General features: G+C 44.0%; 1 protein-coding gene across 4 annotated transcripts in view; it reads left to right on the top strand.

The window, feature by feature from the left end:
* The window catches only part of Cnnm1 (cyclin and CBS domain divalent metal cation transport mediator 1), a 58,405-nt gene that overhangs the window by 13,779 nt on the left and 24,075 nt on the right, over positions 1-20,551 (top strand). For all 4 annotated transcript variants that reach the window (XM_038341191.2, XM_038341179.2, XM_038341199.2 and 1 more), the window contains exons 2-6: positions 11,457-11,600; positions 14,407-14,547; positions 15,853-16,022; positions 17,809-17,908; positions 18,365-18,412. In XM_038341191.2, the coding sequence (XP_038197119.1) occupies positions 11,457-11,600; positions 14,407-14,547; positions 15,853-16,022; positions 17,809-17,908; positions 18,365-18,412 (603 nt within the window). The remainder of the gene's footprint in view (positions 1-11,456; positions 11,601-14,406; positions 14,548-15,852; positions 16,023-17,808; positions 17,909-18,364; positions 18,413-20,551) is intronic.

Consider the following 20,551-nt stretch of genomic DNA (forward strand, 5'->3'; position numbering starts at 1 on the left):
TGGTGCATAATAGGATACTTAGCCTCATCCGGTTTCTACTCACTGAGTTATAACCTCAGGTTGTAACAGACAACTTGTCTCTAGGCATTGCCAAATGCTGTCTGGGGAGTAGGGTGTTGGGGAGTAGGGTGTGTGCAAAATTGCCCCCAGCTGATACCCAGTCTGTAAATGTACTGTCTGAATGTTGACTGTCAAAGGGATCTGCCTTGTACTTTGGATGTTGATGCCAGCTGACTGTAGAAACTTATACAAAGAATTACCAATACCCAGTGTTAGAGGCACAACTGTAGTTTCTGGAGGGGGGAAAAAACCCTAGTTGACTTACAGTAGTGGGGAAATTAATTAACCTCAGACATATCAAGAGCCTAAGAGGGTAACACCTCAAGCCTGCCTCAGAAGTGACTGGCATAAAAGTCACAAGGGATGTCTTCCTATGTTCAGCATTAACATCACCAACTGCTTTCTGCTTTGTGTCAACAAAAATATTGCAGCACCCCATGTCATAGGATAGAATGCATTACGTAGCGTATGGTCACGACCATTCTTTGTCTCAATCCCATGTCACATGAGAGAATGTATTACGTGACTTAATGGCTACAGCATCTTTGGTTTCAGAAAGTTCTTCTCTTTCCTGTGAAGATCCCGTATCTGAAAGCAGATGCTGAAAGGGATTAGGGTTTGCTAGACATCCCAGTAGTTACCTCCCTGCTTCATAAGTGTCAGAGAGTTATAGTGACACAAATCTTTCCCCTAAACTGCTGTGTTAGCCTGTATGAAAATAACCTATAAAGCTTATTGAACTACAGATGACTGCGATGAACCCTGGGGATTCTGATTCAGGGAGTCTGGGGCAGTACCTGACAACTTGTGTTTCCAGCTAGTTCAGAGACACTGTTGCTGCTGGTCCAGAAACCAAACTTGGAACATGGTTTCTATAAACAAAAATAGTGGTTTTCAATTTGGGGAAAGCAGGGATTACCTGGGGATCATTTTGAGCATTGATGTGGTCTTTGCATGTGAGCAGCACTGGAGCTAGGATACCTGGGTGTGGGATATCGTGTGTAGAATATGTTCAAAGTTTTGAAGTAATTTTCAAGCAGAGCCAATCGTGAAAGCCTCTGAATTAGGTGAAAGGGTTCAAAGCATTGGGAGTGAAGGGGTCTTTCCTGTGGTACCACTTAATAGAGAGAAGACCGATCACCATAAATCCCACTTAATCCTAGAGAAGTGTGGTTTAAGCTCCTTCAGCTTCATTAAGGTTTACCTCTCTAGCTTCAACACCACCATTCTGGTGCTGTGTTCCAAGTAAGGGTCAAGCTGTGGGTGCATATTCTCTACTTTGTGTCTCATTAGGATGTCGGTAGCATGAATCCAGAGAGTTTAAATGAAAGGAAGGAGAATTCACAGCAACAAACCTATAGATGGATAAAGGATCCCAGAGCTTCTAGAAGTCAAGAAAAGAGAAGTGCTGGTGAACCAAGCCATTAGGGCAGGGGTAGGCTTCTGTGTGTCTAGACACAGGTTCAAACCTGATCCCACAGAGTGTTTGCTTACCATTTTCTAAGTAGGATACTAGTGAACCCAAGGTAAAATGTAATGTTTTGCAATTCAGAGACAGATATAGACTTTGTTTTAAGGAAATCCACTGGAGAAGCAGACAGATTACTGTGAGTTCAAGGCCAGTCTGGTCTACAGAGTGAGTGCCAGGTCAGCCAAGGCTATATGGTAAGATCCTGCCTCACAAAAATAAATAAAATAAAAAGAGGAAGAAGGAGAGAGACAGAGAGGGGGGAGGAGTAGAAGAGAATATTGAAAGGGCTGGGAAGATGGCTCAATTGGTAAAGTTCTTGCTACTCAAGCATAAGGACCTGAATTTGAATCTCCACAACCATTATGAAAAGCAGTGTATAGCTGTGGCAGAGAGAAGAGGATTCCTGAGGTCTGCCAGCTAGTCTTACTAAATTGGTAAATTCCAGGTTCAGTGAGAGACCTTGTCTCAGAAGAACAAAGTGGATAAGAATAGCAGAAGACACACATTGTGACCTCTGGCCTCCACATGCATGCATATGCACATACACAGGCAGGGCGCACATGGGAGGGGGAGAGAGAACATGAATTAAAGTAAAACCCACTTTACCTTTCAACTCAGCCCAGATGTTTTCTATCGATGTCACAGTTTTATGTTCAAGGGACAGGTAAAAAAAAATGCCTCAAATGTAGTAACTAGCATTGGAGCTTTCTGACTGAAGGGTTACTCCTGCCTCTGGTGTATCATAATGAGATACAGTATGCCCATGCACTTACTGATTTAAAGATGGTTACATTGTCTACTTTTAGAAACAGAAGGAATCTTATGCCAGGCCCCATTGCTTTGAACATGGATGGCCAAGGATGTGCAAAGCAGATCCTTCAGCTGAGTATCCTCCTCCACAGCTGCAGCTGGGCATGGCTTTGCTTTTCTGCACATGGTGCCTTGTTAGCAGTCATGGTTCTAAAAGAACACTGCCTGCCCTAGGAATATGGCCACCACGTGAGGGGGGACTATATAATGAAAGTTGAAAGGGGAGTTAACTTGTTAAAGATTATACGTAGGATGAATGTGTCTTCGTGGGTTTAAAAGAAAACTGGGGCCTATAAAATCATTTCTCACTCACTCCTTAGGAAATTCATGAAGTTCTCAAGAACATCTCGCCCATGCCAAGGCTCTTCTGGAAAGCCTCTTGAGAAACTGGAAAGTTCTATATAATTGTAATGATCATTGACCTAAAGTGTCTGACAGATATCTGTAGACAGAAGTTTCTGTTCTGCCCAGTCCTGCAGCCATTCAATCCCAATTAAACATACAGAGGCTTATATTAAGTATAAATTGTTTGGCCTATTGTTCAGGCTTATTGCTAAGAAGCTCTTATGACTTAAATTTACCCATAATTCTTGTCTATATTTAGCTCCATGGCTTGGTACCTTTTCTCAGTAAGGCATTATTAGATTGCTTCCTCTGCATCTGTTTGGTGACTGACTCTGTGCCTTTCCTCATCCCAGAATTCTCCTGGTTCCACCTATACTTCCTGCCTGGCTACTGGGAAATCTGCATTTTATTAAACCAATACATGTTGACAGAGGTTTTCTGTCCCGCCTGGTTCCCACAATCATTAAGTCCCAAAGAAATCACACAAAGGTCTACATTAGTTATAAACTGATTGGCCCATTAGCTCAGGCTTCTTATTAACTCTTACAACTTATATTAGCCCATTATTCTTATCTGTGTTAGCCACATGGCTTGGTACCTTTTTCAGCGAAGCAGTCACATCTTGCTTCTTCTGTGGCTGGGGTCACACTACCAACTAAGCTTTCTTCTTCCCAGAATTCTCTTGTTCTCATTTACCTGCCTCTACTTTCTGTCTGATTGTCCTGCCTATAATTCCTGCCTGGCTACTGGCCAATCAGCATTTATTTAAAATATAATTGACAGAATATAAACCATTGTCCTACACCAAATACAAGTGACAAATATTTACAGTATACAAGAGCATTCTCCCATTTTCCTACAAAGTTAGGGACAAGCTGAAAGGAATGGGCTTGTAGTGGTATGAAGACATTTGAGAGTTCCTGCTAGTCAGGAGAAGAGGTCATAGTCTGAGTTCATGGAATCTCATGGGGAAGTAGGCAAAAGTAAGCCACTCTTCCAAACACAACATTGAACCACTGAAGGAAAAATAACCAACATTTGCTGAGGAAAAAAAAATGGACATACTAGGCTATTAGAGCTCTGTCACTCTAAGTTTGCCCCAGGCTGTGAGTTTTAAGCACTCTTTAGTCATCTCTGAGAGCCGATGAGATCTCTGATAGCAGAAATGACCCTCCTAAGCCCAGCTCTTCAAGTTCTCTCTGCCATCTATGGCCAAGCCCATGTCCCTGTTCATCACTTGCCCCCATCTCCAGAAGAGCATAAATGGTATCTCCTCATGCCTCTAGTCTCCCATGCCTTATTTATGTTCACCTTTGTTCACCACATCCTAGAGCACTAAATGATAAAATGCTGTCAACAACACTCACTGGCACAATTCCCCAGTCCAAACCCCGTTGCTCTTTTGTTTCGATACATTCCCCTTCTGAAGCTGCTTCCGCCTCCTACCTTCATGTGATTGTGGCTTTGAGCCTTGCTAACTTCCTGTTCTTTTAACCATGAGTTATTGGAGCTTTTTATTCCACTAGCTTTTTTCAAAAGAAATTTTCATAGAAATATAATTCACATATCACAAAATTCACTCCTTTAAGTGTATAATTTACATTTTTAGTATACCCACAGAATTATGTGGACATTTCTTCCCTCTAACTCCAGAATTTCCTCATCCCAGAAAGAAATCTTGAACTCAGAAGCAATTCCATTTTCTTCTTTCCACCATTTCTGGCTGTTGCTAATCTATTTTCTTCCTCTGTAGGCTTGCCTATTTTGGAAATTTCACGTGAATGGAGTCATATAGCAAGCAGCCATTTGTGCCTGGCTTCTTAGACTTACCATTGATGTAGGAGTGTTTCTATCTATCTGCTGTTTCATTGGTTAATTAATAAAGAAACTGCTTGGCCTGATAGGTTAGAACATAGGTGGGTGGAGTAGACAGAACAGGATGCTGGGAGTGAGGCAGATGCCTTGGGCAGTCGCCATGACTCTCCTCTCCGAGATGGATGCAGGCTGGAATCTTCCCAGTAAGCCACCCCTCGTGGTGCTACACACATTACTAAATATGGGTTAAAGCAAAATGTGAGAATTAGCTAATAAGAAGCTGAAACTAATGGGCCAGGAAGTATTTAAATAAATACAGTTTGTGTGTTTTTATTTCGGGACATAAGCTAGCCAGGCGGCCAGGATCCGGGCGGCAGGAACGCAGCCCGCAGCTCGTTACTACATACCATGTTCTCAAGGCTCATCTGCTTTATAGCATTACTTGATTCTTTTTGTGGCCAAACAATATTCCATTGTATAGATTTACCACATTTTATTTGTTTAGAAATGTGCGTTGTTGATACTTTTGGTCCATCATTAATAGTGTTGGCCATACATTTTCATTTATGTAGGAGTGGAATTGCGGGACCATTGGTAATTTATGTTTAGTATTTTGAAGAACTTCCAGAGCAGTACAGCAGGGATAGAGGATTCCTGATTTCCATATCCTCTCCACCCACTGTGGTTTGTTTTTTCTTATAGCCATCCTAGTAGGTACATAATGATATTTCATTCCATTTGATTTGAATTTCCCTAATGATTATGATTGTGTGTTCAGCATTTTTTGCATGCTTATTGATCAGTTACATATCTTCCTTGGAGAAGCATCTATTCAAACCATTTTTAATTTTTAAATGTAATTTTTAACTGAGTTGTCTTTTCGTGAGATGGAATATTTCTTCATATATTCTAGAGATAGGTCATTGTACAATGATGTATATCCAATGTTTGGCACCTGGAGTGTATATGATAAATAGTGGTTTCTGTGGTAATCTGTAACTGGAGGCTTCTTTCCTGCTTGCCAGTTCCTGAATAACCACTCTGAGGCTTAATAATAATGACAAACTGTTTGTCCTATTAACTCAAGCTTATTATTAGCTAGCTCTTACAACTTAAATTAACTCATTTCTACTATTCTATATTTTACCACGAGGCTTGTGGCTTGTTGCCTCACATCTTGCTTCCCCATTGGCTGCTGGAGTCTCCCTGACTCTGCCTTCTTTCTCCCTGTCTCTTTGTTTGGATTTCCCACCTGGTTCTATTCTACCTGGCTATTGGCCAAATCAGCTTCCTTACTAACCAATGATACTAAAACATATTCACAGCATACAGTATGGCATCCTACATCAGTAATAATTATAATAATAACCATTGTCCTAACTATAAATGAGAACTGTTTATAGGGTATCATGGCAGGAATGAAAGGGGTGAGTAACTTTTCCGTGTCTACAGACTGACTTCACATAAGACCACCTCACCTACAACACTCCTTCCTGGACCTAGGGAAAAAAGGGGGATGCAGGGATAGGTCAACTTTTGTAAGAGAAGTGTCTTTACCTTAAGTGTGTGTACCATTGACAAAACTGGTTGTCTCCCTATTGCATTAGTTCAAAACAAGGTTTTTATGATTATCAGCCCATCTCCTACCCCAGCCTGTCCCTAAGAAAGACTTCTTCCTTCATTTGTTTGTTGATTTCTCTGACTGTGAGGGGAAATTTTTAACATTTTATTAGTGCATATTAATTGTTCAAAATGATGAGATTCATTGTAACTTTTTCTATATACACATTACATACACAATCATATCCACAACTCCAAAGGATATCTTAGAGAATGGTTGTAAAATGTTTCTAAATAGTTTGCTTAGGCACTGTGTCTCAGTATCTTGAATAATATATAAGTAAAGTTTAAAATTCCTTCGTGATCCTCAGGTTGGCCTTATAAGATATAGAACCTTTTAAAAAAATGTATCTCGTTTGGGGTGGGTATGCCTCTCTTCCTGGGTATGAATACTACGGCATGCATGCAGAGGTCAGAGGAAAACTGAGTGTCTATAATGTAGAAGTTATTTTTAAAACCATAAACTCTTTTCATTTATTTATTTCCAGCATATGAACCAACCACATCAACTGTGGAAAGTGTGGCTGTATTGTATGCATTCTGAGCTCCACGGCACAAAAGACATCCAATTATAGAAAGCAGTTTTTAAGAAGCTGGTTTTCCCAGATTTTCCATGATGCTAGTCATTTTGTTTTGTCATCTGCTAGCACATGTTAGTAGAAAAGTGAGAACAGGTGCCATAAGTTTAAGAAAAATGTGTTGGAAGGTTTTTTTATCTTTAAATTGCACACATTCTAACAATTAGCATAATCTAATTTAAGCTACAAAACACCCAATCCAGTTGGGGAGGATACAGCTGTTTCCTAGGGTAATTTTCTGGAGCACTGAGGCGGGCTTGAAATCCTAATTTAAACCTATAGCCTCCTATCAGAAATTAAAGGCTCTTGGTAACATCTGCCATACCAGCTTTGTGTTTTTATTTGAGCTCCAGCCTAGTTCAATTCCTCAAATATCTATTTAAAGGTGAAAGAATCTGTTTAAAGATGTAACCCTTTGTCCTGAAGGAACTCACCCTCTGAGAAAGTTACACTAATGCAGGACAACACAAGCCACTAGCTGCAAGAAGCAGAGAGCTGCAGTGGTGCCAACGGCTTCAGAGCCCAAGGCAGCAGGAGATGGGTTCTGATTCAGAATGCGGTCAGTCCAGGATGGCTTCTCCTGAAGCTGTAACCTGAAGCGCCAACAGAGATGGGGTAGGGGAAGGCCACACTGTGAGCTCTTAGGAAGGGTACAGGGCAGGGCCACACTGTGAGCTCTTAGGAAGGGCAGAAATTTAGGAAGTGGGATTTGTCTGGAATGCCCAGAGGGCAGGCTGCTGACAGTGGTGTGTGGCAGAGCAGATCAAATACTGGGAAGAGTCTCATTGTACAGGCTTAGGGAGAAGGCAGGGAAATTTTAGAGACCATTCATAGTTGGTAAAAAAAAAAAAAAAAAATACTGTCTTTCAAATTTCATTTCCATTTCAAATCCCAAGGAGTGTCTGTGTCTTTAAATTTTGATAGCGGTGTTGTTAAACCCAATTGCCAATTGATGAAATCTGGAATTACCTGGGAGATGGGCCTCTAGGGTTACCTATGAGGGTTTATCTTGATTGGGTTGGTGGGAGTGGGCAGAATCACCTATGGGTGGCACCATTCCCCAGGCTGGGATCCTGAACTGTGTAGAGCGGAAAGTGAGCTAAATGCAGCAGGCATCTTTCTTTGCTTCTTGACCAAGGATGCATTGGTCCCCAAGATCCCACTGCTGTTACTACCCCACCTTGATGAGCTGGAACTCAAACAATGAGGGGAAATAAAGCTCTTTTCTTTTGAGTTGTTTTTGCAAGTGTTTTCTCACCGCAGCAGGAAAATTAATAGCTAATTATGCTTCTGGATAACTGACTGCCTTGTTTTATTCTTAAATACTTTTAGCAATAAGCAAACAAAAGCTGTTGGGGGTCTTTTCCAAGGCCAGTCCCTCAGATTTTCTCCTTAGAAATGTCTTGTACTAAGAAAAAGGAACCATTCAGGTTTGCATTTTAGAAACAGGAATTGGGTCTGCACTATAAGAGGAGACACACTTGACATGAAGGAGGGCTGCTAGAGATACTTCAGCCAGGCCTAGCAGCAAAGGCCCATAATAATCCCAGTTTTTCAGAAGGCAGGAACATCACAAGTTCAAGACTAGCCTGCATAACTTGGTGAGACCTTGTCTGAAAATAATTTTTTTTAAATATGGAGTTTGGAGCTCCAAAAGATAGCTGGGCCCCGTGTTCACTGCGGCACCATTTAAGTAACCAAGATTGGAAATGATAGAGGATAAGTCAGTAGATAAAGACTCTCTCTCTCTCTCTCTCTCTCTCTCTCTCTCTCTCTCTCTCTCTCTCTCTCTCTCTCACACACACACACACACACACACACACACACAAATACTTACATTCAAAATAGGCCTCTGAATTGTCTATGAAGATGTCTAGGAAAAATATTTTGCACTGCGCTTATGTGCAGTCTTTGTAACATGAACTAAACTTCTAAGACCAAGTCAACCCCTGCAAAACTTAGAAGGCAGTTACAACACACCCTCTGTTGTTCTCATCCCTAACAAACAAGTCAGAAAAGTTGCAAAATGATAGTCACTGTGTTTTCATTTCATTTGAGAACTGAAGACACAGGAAAGGGAAAGAGAAATTACTGGGAGGGAGAAGGGTGGCAGAGAAAGAGGGGGAGTAAGAAGATTATATATGAACTGGGCATGTATAAATCGATTTTCTTGTCAGCATGCCCTCAGTACTCAATAACACTGTGTTTTCTTTGTATCAGGTATTATAAATAATAAAAAAGAAAATATATATAACCTTAAAATAATGGGGTTTGGGGATGTAGCTCAGCAATAGTGTGCTCGCCTAGCACATGTGAACCCCTAGGTCCAATTCTATCAGGAGAAAAGGGGGAAAGGGAAGGCCTTAGGTTAGGTCCGAAGCCAGCTCCTGGGCTGCAGTCCAGCTCTGCTGCTTTTAGACTGTGCAACCTGAGGCCTATCACTAACCCGACTCGTGCCTCAGTTCTGTGTACAGTGAGTGTAACGCTGCTCCTCACCTCGGGGCTCTTCTGGGGATTAAATAACTTGACAGGTGTCGGGTGTTGCAGATAATGTCTGGCGTGTAGTAAGAGCTCGATAAATGTTAGCAGCTGCTAAGTCGTTAGGCAATAAAAACAAACCCCCTGCAATGTTAGAATGTTCGTCTCTGTGACAAGTTCCTAGTATTTAACTTAAACAACAAAGGATCTGTTTGGTTCATAGTTTTGTCCTGTCTCTGTGGGGAGGCATGGTGACTGGGAGAAAGAGCAGCTCCCATCATGGCGGCCAGGAAGCAGAGAGACAATGGTTGTGGATGCAGGCTTTCTCCTTCTTCCCTGCTATCCCATCTGGGATATCTGAGACACATTGGTGCCACAGGCATTCAGAGTGGATCTTCCTCTTTCTGTTAATCCCTCCTGCAAATGCCTTCATAGATATACCCAGAAGTGTGCTTAATAACCTCCCAGATGTTTCTCAATCCAGCCAAGTTGATAATCAAGATGATACTCCCATCTGCCTCTGCCGCTTTACAGTTTACAAAGCCTTTGTACATAGCAACCAGCTGCATGGCCACTTCGTGGGCGCTCCCTATTCTAGATATATGATTGCTAACAAGACACCCCAGAAACAGGTAGAAAACAATCCCCATTTTTTATGCTAATGGCGTCTATGAACCAGGCCCTAAGAAAGGTATAACAGGAATGACTGCTCTGCAGTGCCCAGGCCACCGCTAGAGAAGACAAGAAAGGCTGGACCAACTGTGCATGTAGTACCCACTTTCAAGGTGGCTTCTCACACCACGGTGGCCTCAGGGTAGTCAGACCTTCTCACATGGTCTCTACAGCAGAGGTTGTCTTCCCAGCCTCGGAACACCTTTAAGTGTTATTTGTTCCAGAGGTTCAGGGGCAGGATGTATTAGCCACACCCTTCCATGGAGGTAGTTGCAGGAATTTGGCAGCCTTGTTTTGGAATCACCACATCTTGGTAGTCCCTGATTTCATGTGAGATATGGCAACTCAGTGGAAGTTAAATAATTTGCCCAAAAGCAGTGACTTATGTTACTCAAGCAGGGAAACTAACTTAAGCATGGAATTCTTCCCAATGTTGCTTTCAGTTAGGTTATTCAGTCTCCTCCAGCTTTATGCTTATTAATGTGTGAAAGTTCAAGGAAAAAAATGTAACCAGGTGTGGATATGTTCAACGGCTATCCTAAAAAGAAACATAGATATAGACAGTTTTCAGGAGAAAGGAGAGGTGGATGGAGGAAAGATAGAGAAGGGGCTAGCAGGTGCAGTGGTGAGGTAAATAGAAAGAGTTGCTTCTAATACGGTACCCACACTTGGCAACGATGAACCATGTGTTTCAAAACAGCTAGTATACACAGACCCGGTGCAAAGACACAATGAGGCTCGAGGTGGTAGACACGTGAATTACCTTGATCTGACCATTATACATTATGTAAATGCTCCCAAATGTCACACTGTACCCTATAAGTGTGTCCAACCTATGTACCAATTTAAAATTACAAAATATATTCAAGTGCCACATGGTGATGTTATGGCCAGCAATAGACTGTGTAGAATGGTCCTCTCATAAAATTGTCTCCTAGGGATGTCATAACATCTTAGTTTGCATAAGTACATCTTAGGATTTCTGTTGCTGTGATGAAACACCATGACCCAAAGCAAGTTGGGGAGGAGAGGGTTTGTTTGGCTTACCTATCACATTCCATTGTGAGAAGGCAGGCAGGAGCTCAGGGCAGGAACCTGGAATCAGGAACTGATGCAGAGACTGTGGAGGGGTGCTGCTTGCTGGCTTGCACAACCTGCTTTGTTATAGAACCCAGGACCACCAGCCCAGAGGTGCCACCAATCACAATGGGCTGGTGAAGAAAATGCCCTACAGGCTTGCCTACAGCCTGGTCTTTCAGAGGCATTTTCTCAGTTCAGGCTTCCTTCTCTCTGATGGCTCTAGTTTGTGTCAAACTGACAGTAAACTAGCCAGAGCAAGCATACTCTGCGGTAGTCACACGATGAAACCGACTAATAGTTCAGGTCTGAGAATCCACCTCTATCATTGAGCAATACACAACTCTATTTCTTCTAAGTACCAGGCTTTTCTTTGTAAAAGCGTGCACACAAATTTCCTATTTTCAGGTGATTCTGGGGTAAGTTCAGTCCTGGTATTGGTCGGATAATAGCTTTGTATTGTTTTTCTCACAAACAGAAGTCTCTGAAAATGATCCAAATGCTTAACTATGATTTCATTTGTTCTCCAGGAAAGTCCCACCTGGCCATTGTCCAGAGAGTGAACAGTGAAGGCGAAGGGGACCCTTTCTATGAGGTGATGGGCATTGTCACCCTGGAGGACATCATAGAAGAGATCATCAAGTCAGAGATCCTGGATGAAACTGACCTCTACAGTAAGTGTGTGCCCTTGGGGAATCTCCGGGGTCAGCTAACTACCTCTACAGTAAGTGCCCTTGGAGGTCAGCTAATGACCTCTACAGTAAGTGCCCTTGGAGGTCAGCTAATGACCTCTACAGTAAGTGCCCTTGGGGAATCTCCAGGGTCAGCTAACTACCTCTACAGTAAGTGTGTACCCTTGGGGAATCCCCAGGAGTGCATCAGTTTGATAAACGATGTGAGAGGGTGTCAAGGCAAGTGTGGGCACTGGTGTGTAACATCTACCTCTACCCAGTCCTAGCACGGCAAGATACCCTGGTTCAGATCATCCTGAGCCATTGAGAACATGCTGGCACCATGTTATCAGAAGGGAACTTTCCTGAACACAGTCAGAACTGGGAAAAGATAGCCTAGCCTTCAAATGGGAGAAAAAAAGACTAAGGGAAATATATTGTGCCCAAGAGGAGGCCCAGGGGTTCTCATGTTGGTTCTTTGTCTACACAGAGCCCAGCTCCCCTTGGAATTCCACTCACACCCAGCCCACCAGTGAGCAATGAACACTGTTGTAGCATTGCCCTTTGCCCAAGCCAAAAACTTAAATGGTCCTTGCTGGATACTGTTCTTGTCCCTCGTGCCTTTTAGCAGCCCCTTGAGTTCCCCACTCTCCTTCCTGCCCCTGGATCATGTCCTTGTGTGACTCCTGTTTCTATTTTGGGATCTTCCTCTCCCTACACCCCTCAGGAACAATATGGACTACTGAGCAGTGACTGGCAGTTTTAGACTCCTGAGCCTTATCAAAACTTTGCTTTCCAACAGTACAAGGACTTGCTTTGTCTATGGGACTGGAATGTTATCTAAACCCATGGGAGTCTCTGGCCAGGAAATGTTTCCTCCTCAGAGTTTTGTCTCCTAAGGTAGCCATCCCCTGCCCTTCCCAGGGATAACTCATTTGAGGTCAGCAGCCTCAGTTGGCCAGAGCAATCTTCCAGAAACTGGTTCCTCACAGCGAAGAGCTTTGCTACCACATGTGGCAGTGGTACTCTTGGGCCAAGAAAAGATCAAATCTAGAACATGGGCCAGCCCTTAACAAGAATAAGCTGAGTTGTCACAGCCCCTCCCTTCAGGGACCTGTACTGAACATTTCCAAACAAGGCGGAGCTCAGAAAGGATCTCTCCCTTTCCAGGCTCCCTTCTTTTTCTCTGCCCATCACTCTTGCTCTAGAATTCCCAGGGATCTCTGAATGTAAAATGATGAGGTCCTTTGCACTAAAGTATTAGTAGTTGGTGGCAGGCTAAATGAGTAGTCTCTTCCTGGATATGAATTTAAATGACCCTAAGGCTTCAAATACCCACTGTTAAAATCAAAGTAATGGAGAGATCATAGGGCTGTCTCTACTAGGGAAGGGTAATGGCATGCTGACAGACACATAAGCAAATGCGTCGTATCAATCAGAGGGCCGCTCGCAGATGAGCGTCATATCAATCAGAGGGCCGCTCGCAGATGAGAGCACAGAGAATGGGTCCTTAATCTCTGCTTGATGCTCATTTTCTGGATGAGGCTCTTTCCAGAAGAAAGGGCCAGGGGTTCCCATCCCTGTAAAGAAACTCGTAACATGATTCCCCAAGAGTCATGAAAAGGCAGAGGAGCCCAGAACACTGCTGTTTCTTCTAACATGACTGCCCAATCTGGACACCTGGGTTGTTCCTCCCCCCCCCCTTCTCCAAAAGAGCAAAAATAGTGTTGAGGCGGGAGCCAGGTGCCTGCCAAGGCCCAGAGTCAAAGACAGGCCCACGAGAGCTGTCTAGATGGGAGAAAATCCGAAGGCCCGAATGAAGCCAGCTCCAAGCAAAGAGAGCAAGAGCGGGAGACAAGGAAGCTACATTCTGGGGTCCTGGTTTCCTGCTGTGAGGACACAGAATGGGACACTTGCACCACAAGGCCCTGCAGCCCTGTTGTTTTCCAGGCTGAACAGGGACACATCGCTTTCCCCCTCCACTCAGCACTGATGAGCTGGGTTAGCATTTTTTATTTTTTTTTTTTAACACTCAGGGAAAGCAAAAGAGAAGTGGTCAAAGTAAATGCTTCCTCCACTTATAAAAATTCAAGCTACATTTGTACATAAATGTATACATGTGTATACTATGTAGACTTTTCCTTCTGAAAAGCAATAAACTACACTGAGGTTCCAGGCTCTGCTGAGCTCTCGCCTGAATAACCAGCTTTTAGAAAGTAGATATTCGTTCTTACCCCTTCCCCTTCTTTTCCCTTGTATCTCCCATGATTCTTTCTCCAGAGGAAAAGCAGAATTATGAGTGGTAACAGTGACATTCCTTAGGAACCTCTCACAGCATGGCTTGAGCCCACAGGAAAGAGACCAGCTCTGAAGGATGGGAGATGACAGAGGGAGAGACCCCCTAACCCCTTAATGCCAAGAATACCAGCAGATCATGTTTGTATGACTTTGTATGAACGCTGCCATGTATAGTTGCCTATTGAGGTCTTACAATAACCTCATGGGTAGAAAAGCTACTAAATACCATAGCTCTCTTGTATGGATTAAAACAATCACGAATGCTGATGCACAGCCATCAGGTAAGGGAACCAGCCTAAATAGGAACCCCCAAGCAGCTCTTCCCCTGTTCATCGACCACCTAAGCACAAACAACGCCAAACCATCTGCTGCCTGCCGCCTCCTCCTGGGAGAGAGTCGATTGTGCCTCCTCCAGCTGGCACTGCAGAATGTGTGGGGTCCCAAAGAATCTGTGTAATCCTCCAAAGGCCAACAATGATTCTGATGTCATCTTTCCCCTGTGCCCCTATAGCTGACAATCGGAAAAAGCAGAGGGTCCCACACCGGGAGAGGAGGCGGCATGACTTCTCTCTGTTCAAGCTCTCAGACTCAGAGATCAGAGTGAAGATCTCGCCACAGCTATTGCTTGCCACGCACCGCTTCATGGCCACAGGTAGACCTGCCCCACCCACTCCCTACCTTAGCACTTCTAGTAGAACCTGGGGTAACACCAGGTACCACATATTTTAATATCCTCCATCCCCACTCCTGTGTGCCCCTGGCACTGAGAACCACAAGGCTGCCTCCTGTGGTGTGACATGGTAAGACCCAGGCTCCCATGCTGTGTTGGTGAGAGCAAGTGAGTGTTCTCCTTTCCACCAGAAAGGGGCTAAGGAAACCACCGTGGTACTTCATTTCCTCTGCTTACAGGGAGTCTGAGGCTAACCTGCTGGGATCTGGGTGCCCCAGGGCATTTGTCCCAGACGGAAAAACATTATCCTAGCAAGCAACAAGCCCCTGTGTTTCCATCCCCTCCGGGAGTCAGATAGGCCTGTGAACTAGGAGTTCACAAACTTGAGAACTGGGATTGGAAATCCTGGTACCTTTGGAAAGAGAAGCAGGGAAAGAGTCGAACTCCTTTTTTTGTGAAGAGGAGAGCATTTGCCTTTGAACTCTCTGATTTCATTCGACCCTAATTAATATGCTGACCAGAATGATCAACCCATCACTACGTCCCATTTTTAGCTAATATAATATTTATTTATTGAGGGTATAACGAGCGCTAGCTAGCACTGTTCCAGGTGCTAAAAAGTGGGCAAATATAAGGTAGAGCCTCCCTACAGTAGAGTTTTCAGAATGGAATCTTGTTTTGAATATAAATTTCTTTACATCTTAGACCAATTTCCTAAAGCAAAGAAGCTTTGTCTGCCTAGTATTATACTGCAAGTATCAATATATCAATATATAACGTCTATTAATAGTTAAGTATGATAAATGGTATTTTACATTATTGAAAGCTTATTATTTAGATAATTACGTGTCTCCATTGATTTGGGATTTCTTTTCATCCAGCAGATGAATGTAAAGCAAATAAACCAGACTCAGTTCTCTGTGTGTCGCTATACTGTAAAATTAAAGACCTTGTTGTGTCCATGACTTAGTTGCCCAGCTCCAACTCTAAATAAAGACAAGGAGGAAATTCGTAGCAAAACTGACATTTCCCAAACGGTGACCTGTTTTTCCTGAGATGCCAGTGAGGCCGCAGTCATCCCCAGAAGGCATAGGTAGGGAAGGCTCCAGGGTGCACACCGGAGACTAAAATTCCTCAATCCAAGGAATTTGCAGAACCCTGAGCTCCTTAGGGTGCTTGTTCTAGATGAACCCCCAGGCGCTGCACTGGCCTCCTCCCAGCTTTTGCTGCTGGAATGGGGGAGGTGTAGAGTGCTGACGGCCACCACCACCCCCTGCTGCATTCTAGAAGTGGAGCCCTTTAAGTCTCTCTACCTTTCGGAGAAGATCCTGCTCCGGCTACTGAAGCATCCCAACGTGATCCAGGAGCTGAAGTTTGATGAGAGAAATAAGAAAGCCCCAGAACATTACCTCTACCAGCGCAGCCGCCCTGTGGACTATTTTGTGTTGCTTTTACAGGTGGGTGCAAGGTCAGGGAACTTCCAAAGATCTGCAGGGTAAAGGGGAATGACCGTGGCTGTCCCCTCTCAATGCAAGCTGCCTAGGGAGTGGTACCAGTGAGGTAGGTATCCTGCACTACACACAGGAAGGCCATGGGCATGAAAGAATGGTATCTTGTGAGTCAGAGTTTCTTCGATGGTCTTTCATCTGAGCACTCAGGCATGTTTGTGAGTTAGTGAGGGGTGGTATGTTCAGTACGGCTTTCTGCTTCTGAACAGAAAGAGCCCTGTGGAATCCTGATATTTCCAGGTATCTGCTTGGGTATCCCCTGTTGTCTCCTGGGATGCAGATGATTCTTGTTAAAACCTCTCTTTGGTCGGCCTGAATCCCATCTTCTCTGGCATTCACGCTGGTCCTTGCTCTGCCTCCTGGAGCACATGGGGCACATTTATTCACTGTGCTTCACTCTTTGTGGTTCCCTGAAACATCTCTCTCTGAAGAGGGTCAGGAAGGGAGGCAATGACTGCATGAAAGAAATCATCACTTCCCCCAGGACATTCATAAAGATACTCGCTGCCCTGGATATCTGATCGGGCCTATCTTAAGCAGGTATCAAAGCTGGGCATGGTTTCACAGGCCTGGAATTCCAGCACTCAAGAAGCAGAGGCAGGAGGATAGCTCTGAGTTTTAAGAAAGTTTGATCTACATATTGGATTTGGGTTATGCAGAACCACTTGGCAAGAGCACAGCTGTGCCCTGTCTTGGTCCCCATCATAAGCTCTGTCACTGGCTCCATGTCTCTTCCAAGTAGTGATGGGTTTAAGATCTCAGTGAAGATCTCATTAAGTTAGAAATAGCCCCTGTTTGTTACAGTCCACTCTAGTCTGTCCTTCCAGAATCGCGATAGATATATATATAGATATATATAGATATATATATCTATATATATATCATTCCAAAAACCTCAATAAGGTGATTGTCCTTCCCCAAAATGGGGGGCCACTTTCTTCACTTTGAGAAATGGAGATGGATCCTGTTCTAGCGTGTGTGTGTGTGTGTGTGTGTGTGTGTGTGTGTGTGTGTTGTTTATATAACAATATATGTTATAACGCAAGGACACATGCAAGCCTTCTTATATTTAACAAAAAATTTCAAATAGAAACCTGAAGGGAACAAAATGTGAAAGAAAGGTAGGCAGGCTCAGGAATTAGAAAGATTTGCCTTTAAAATGTCATTGTTTCCAGTTGCTAACAAACCTTGGCTAAGACAGTTAACCTCTCTGAGCCTGAATCAATGCATCTACCAAAGAGACATCAAAACATTACGTATCCTGTGAAGCTGTGGGGCTGACAGAGAGCATCCACACGGTGCACACAACAGTATCAAATGCGTGGATGTGGCTGTACACTCTCCTACTGATTGTCACTGTCACCAACAATGAGTTCAGCAAGATCAGATTCTGTCTCATCTAGGCTTGGAAATGGTCTCATCGGGACCAAGTCAGTGAAGCTGTTCACAGGGCTCCAGGTTAGCTGGTGCTTTAGACCTGTGTTCCGAAAAGACTGTGTGTCCGGAAAGCGTGGTTATTTGTGCCCATGTGCTACCCTAGGATTGACAGCAGTGAGTTTGCTGCAAAGGGCTTCTCAGGTAGGAGGTCCTATTCTGTCCTGTAAATCAGGGTGGGATGAATGCTGCCCTGTGAGAATGGGAGTCCTCTTGTCACACACAGAAAAGCACATGGGGTGTGAGCGGATACGAGCCCTGGAAGTGCTCCTCACAGCCTTAACACACTTTCTTTCTCCAGGGTAAAGTGGAAGTGGAGGTTGGCAAGGAAGGCCTTCGCTTTGAGAACGGAGCCTTTACCTACTACGGTGTTCCTGCCATCATGACCACGGCTTGCTCAGGTATTCCAGTCCCCAAGCCAGAGTTTATCAGGGTTTATCAGAGGTTATTACTGCTTCAGTGAGGATCACCGAGAAAAATCCAGGCTCAAGCCATTGGCTCTTCTTCTGACTCCTGCTAAAGACCCTCCAAATAAGCTGTTTAACTTCCTTGGATCTGGTTTCCTTCATGCCAGATGAACATAAAAATAACTTTCTAGTCAGGTTTTGTTTAGTTTTTAAAATAAGAGGAAGAAAATTGAGTTGGGAGGAGGAAAGCGATCACGTAGCCAGTGTTGGGGGTGGAGAATGTCTTCAGTAAGAAAAGACAAAAGGTTTCACTTTTTACCTACCCTCCTGTTTGATTGCCCGATTTCCGCAGGGCTAATTGGTCCTGGGGTGGAGTGGAAGTGGAGATTCCCATAAGAAGTTATGTTTTCTGAATCACTTCTGAACCCCACTGCATCCTTCTGTCCTTAGATAATGACGTGCGGAAGGTTGGAAGTCTGGCCGGATCCTCTGTCTTTCGTATGTATCTCTCAAACCCCTTCCTGGTCTTCCCCATCATGGCCCTGCCTCAGCCCACTTTGGGACCATGAGCCACGCTATTTGAACATGGGCGGGGCTAACACAAATGCTGGCAGCCTCTTTGCAATGCTCTGCCAGGAACAGGGCCTCCCACCAGGTACCCACAGAGTGTGGAGGCTTAAGTGGTGTGGCTGGAATGTGAGCTGTGGCTTCTCTGTTCACACCCAGGTGATAAATGAAAGTAGAGGAGGGTAGGTGTGTGCTGTGGCTGCGGCACCATGAGTTGCCACCAGCTGGGGAATGCAAGCAGCTGATCTGTGTGCTCTGGCAATGGCTCAGTCTTCCCTTCCCTGCAGTGATCATTCATCCCTGGCCTTTACCTGGAGTGCTGCGATTTTGTCTGTAATGTTTGTCCTCAGGGAATGTGACTGTGGCATTCCGTGTTGTAAACCAAGGCTGGTGCAATCTGCTACTTAGCTGCTGCTCTTTCCTTGCTTGCAACCTCTCCGGTTGGGGAGGAGGTGGCTGCCAGCTGGCCCTGCATGCTGCCCGGGGGTGGGAGCTGGCACAGGGCTGATGGCTGGCTTGATCTGCCCCTTCTGTGCTGTACCTTCTTGCTGTTTTCTGTGCAGAGTTGGTGTGTTTGCAGGTAGAAGGCATGGCTTCTATTGTGATGTAAATGTGATCCAGCAAGAATTTTCTCTAGATTTCCTTTAAATTCATTGGTTAAATGTTGCACTGTGGTGGCCACTTTAATATCAAATGGGATATTTCCTTTCATCATAAAAGAGATTTCACATAGTGTCATATATTGAAATTTATCAGAGGACTTTGGAGCTTGATATCCCAAGAACAGAGCAAGTTGATGTCACTTCAGAATGAGAAAACAGGGCTAGGCATAGAGAGCAGTGGTCAAGTAGTTGTCTAGCATGGGCAATGCCCTGAGTTCAAATCCCAGCACCACAAAAACAGGTAAATAAAAAAGTTTATTAATTAAGTTTTTAATAAGAAAAGGTAGAGGAGTAATTTGTTCCATATCACCCAGCCCCGTGATGACCTACCTAGACAGGACCACTCCTATGTCCTGACTAGTTCTCACAGCACAATGGATAGAGTTTAGATCCGTGTTTTGGAATGCAATTGCTGTATGGAAATGATAGAATAGCTTACCATGTTATTTTAATCCCTAGCCCACCAGATGGCTGAAATGAAGTCTTAAGTATCTGTTCTACCCAGGGACACAGAACTTGTATAAGGAGATCTGTTAAAAAAAAAAAAAAAAAAAAAAAAAAAAAGAAAGGAAGGAAGGAAGGAAGGAAGGAAGGAGGAGGAGAAGAAAGAAAGAAAGAAAGAAAGAAAGAAAGAAAGAAAGAAAGAAAGGGATAGAAGGGAGGAATAAAAAAGAAAGATAGAGGGAGGGAAAGAAAGAGGGGAAGGGAGGGAAGGAGGGAGGGAGGGAGGAAGGGAGAAAGGGAGGAAAGACGGAAGGAAGGAAGGAAGGAAGGAAGGAAGGAAGGAAGGAAGGAAGGAAGGAAAAATTGATGTAGTATGGTATTTATGTTAGCCAATGACTGTCAAGCAAGGTTGATAAAAGAGATACCAGGGCTCAGTATAGAGAGGTGAACAGATGAGAGACAGCTCCCAGGACCAGGGAAGGAGGTGCCCATGGACACAGTAGAGGCTGCTCTAGTACCCTAAGATGCCACCTGGAAATGCTGGCTCTGTTCCAGTTCTTCAAAAAGAGCCCTGAGAAAATCAAAAGAGAGCTTCGTAAGTCTCCCCACCCCTCTCCCCTCCCCTACTTCATATGACTTTTCTTTCAAAGAGGGCCAGCAGAACAGCTCAGCAGGGAGGGACACCTGCCTCTGAGTCTGGTGGCTTAGTTTGGTCCCCGGAACCCTTGTTGGAAAAGGAGATCCCTGACTTTTGCCCACATGCTGTGGCACACCACCCACCCACATACACACAAATAAATACCAATAAATATAAATATAGTTTTGAGTAAGAAGGTGTTATCTGGCCTCCTCTGAGTCTAGTTCTGTCAAAAATCCTTCACTTTTATCAGTGAAAAAAGAGTAAGCTTGCAATAGTTGCCTTTTTATGCATATTTTATTTTATATTTTAATTTTTATTATCATT

Source organism: Arvicola amphibius, chromosome 1 (genome assembly GCF_903992535.2).
Source record: "Arvicola amphibius chromosome 1, mArvAmp1.2, whole genome shotgun sequence".
In the NCBI taxonomy this organism is placed as follows: domain Eukaryota; kingdom Metazoa; phylum Chordata; class Mammalia; order Rodentia; family Cricetidae; genus Arvicola; species Arvicola amphibius.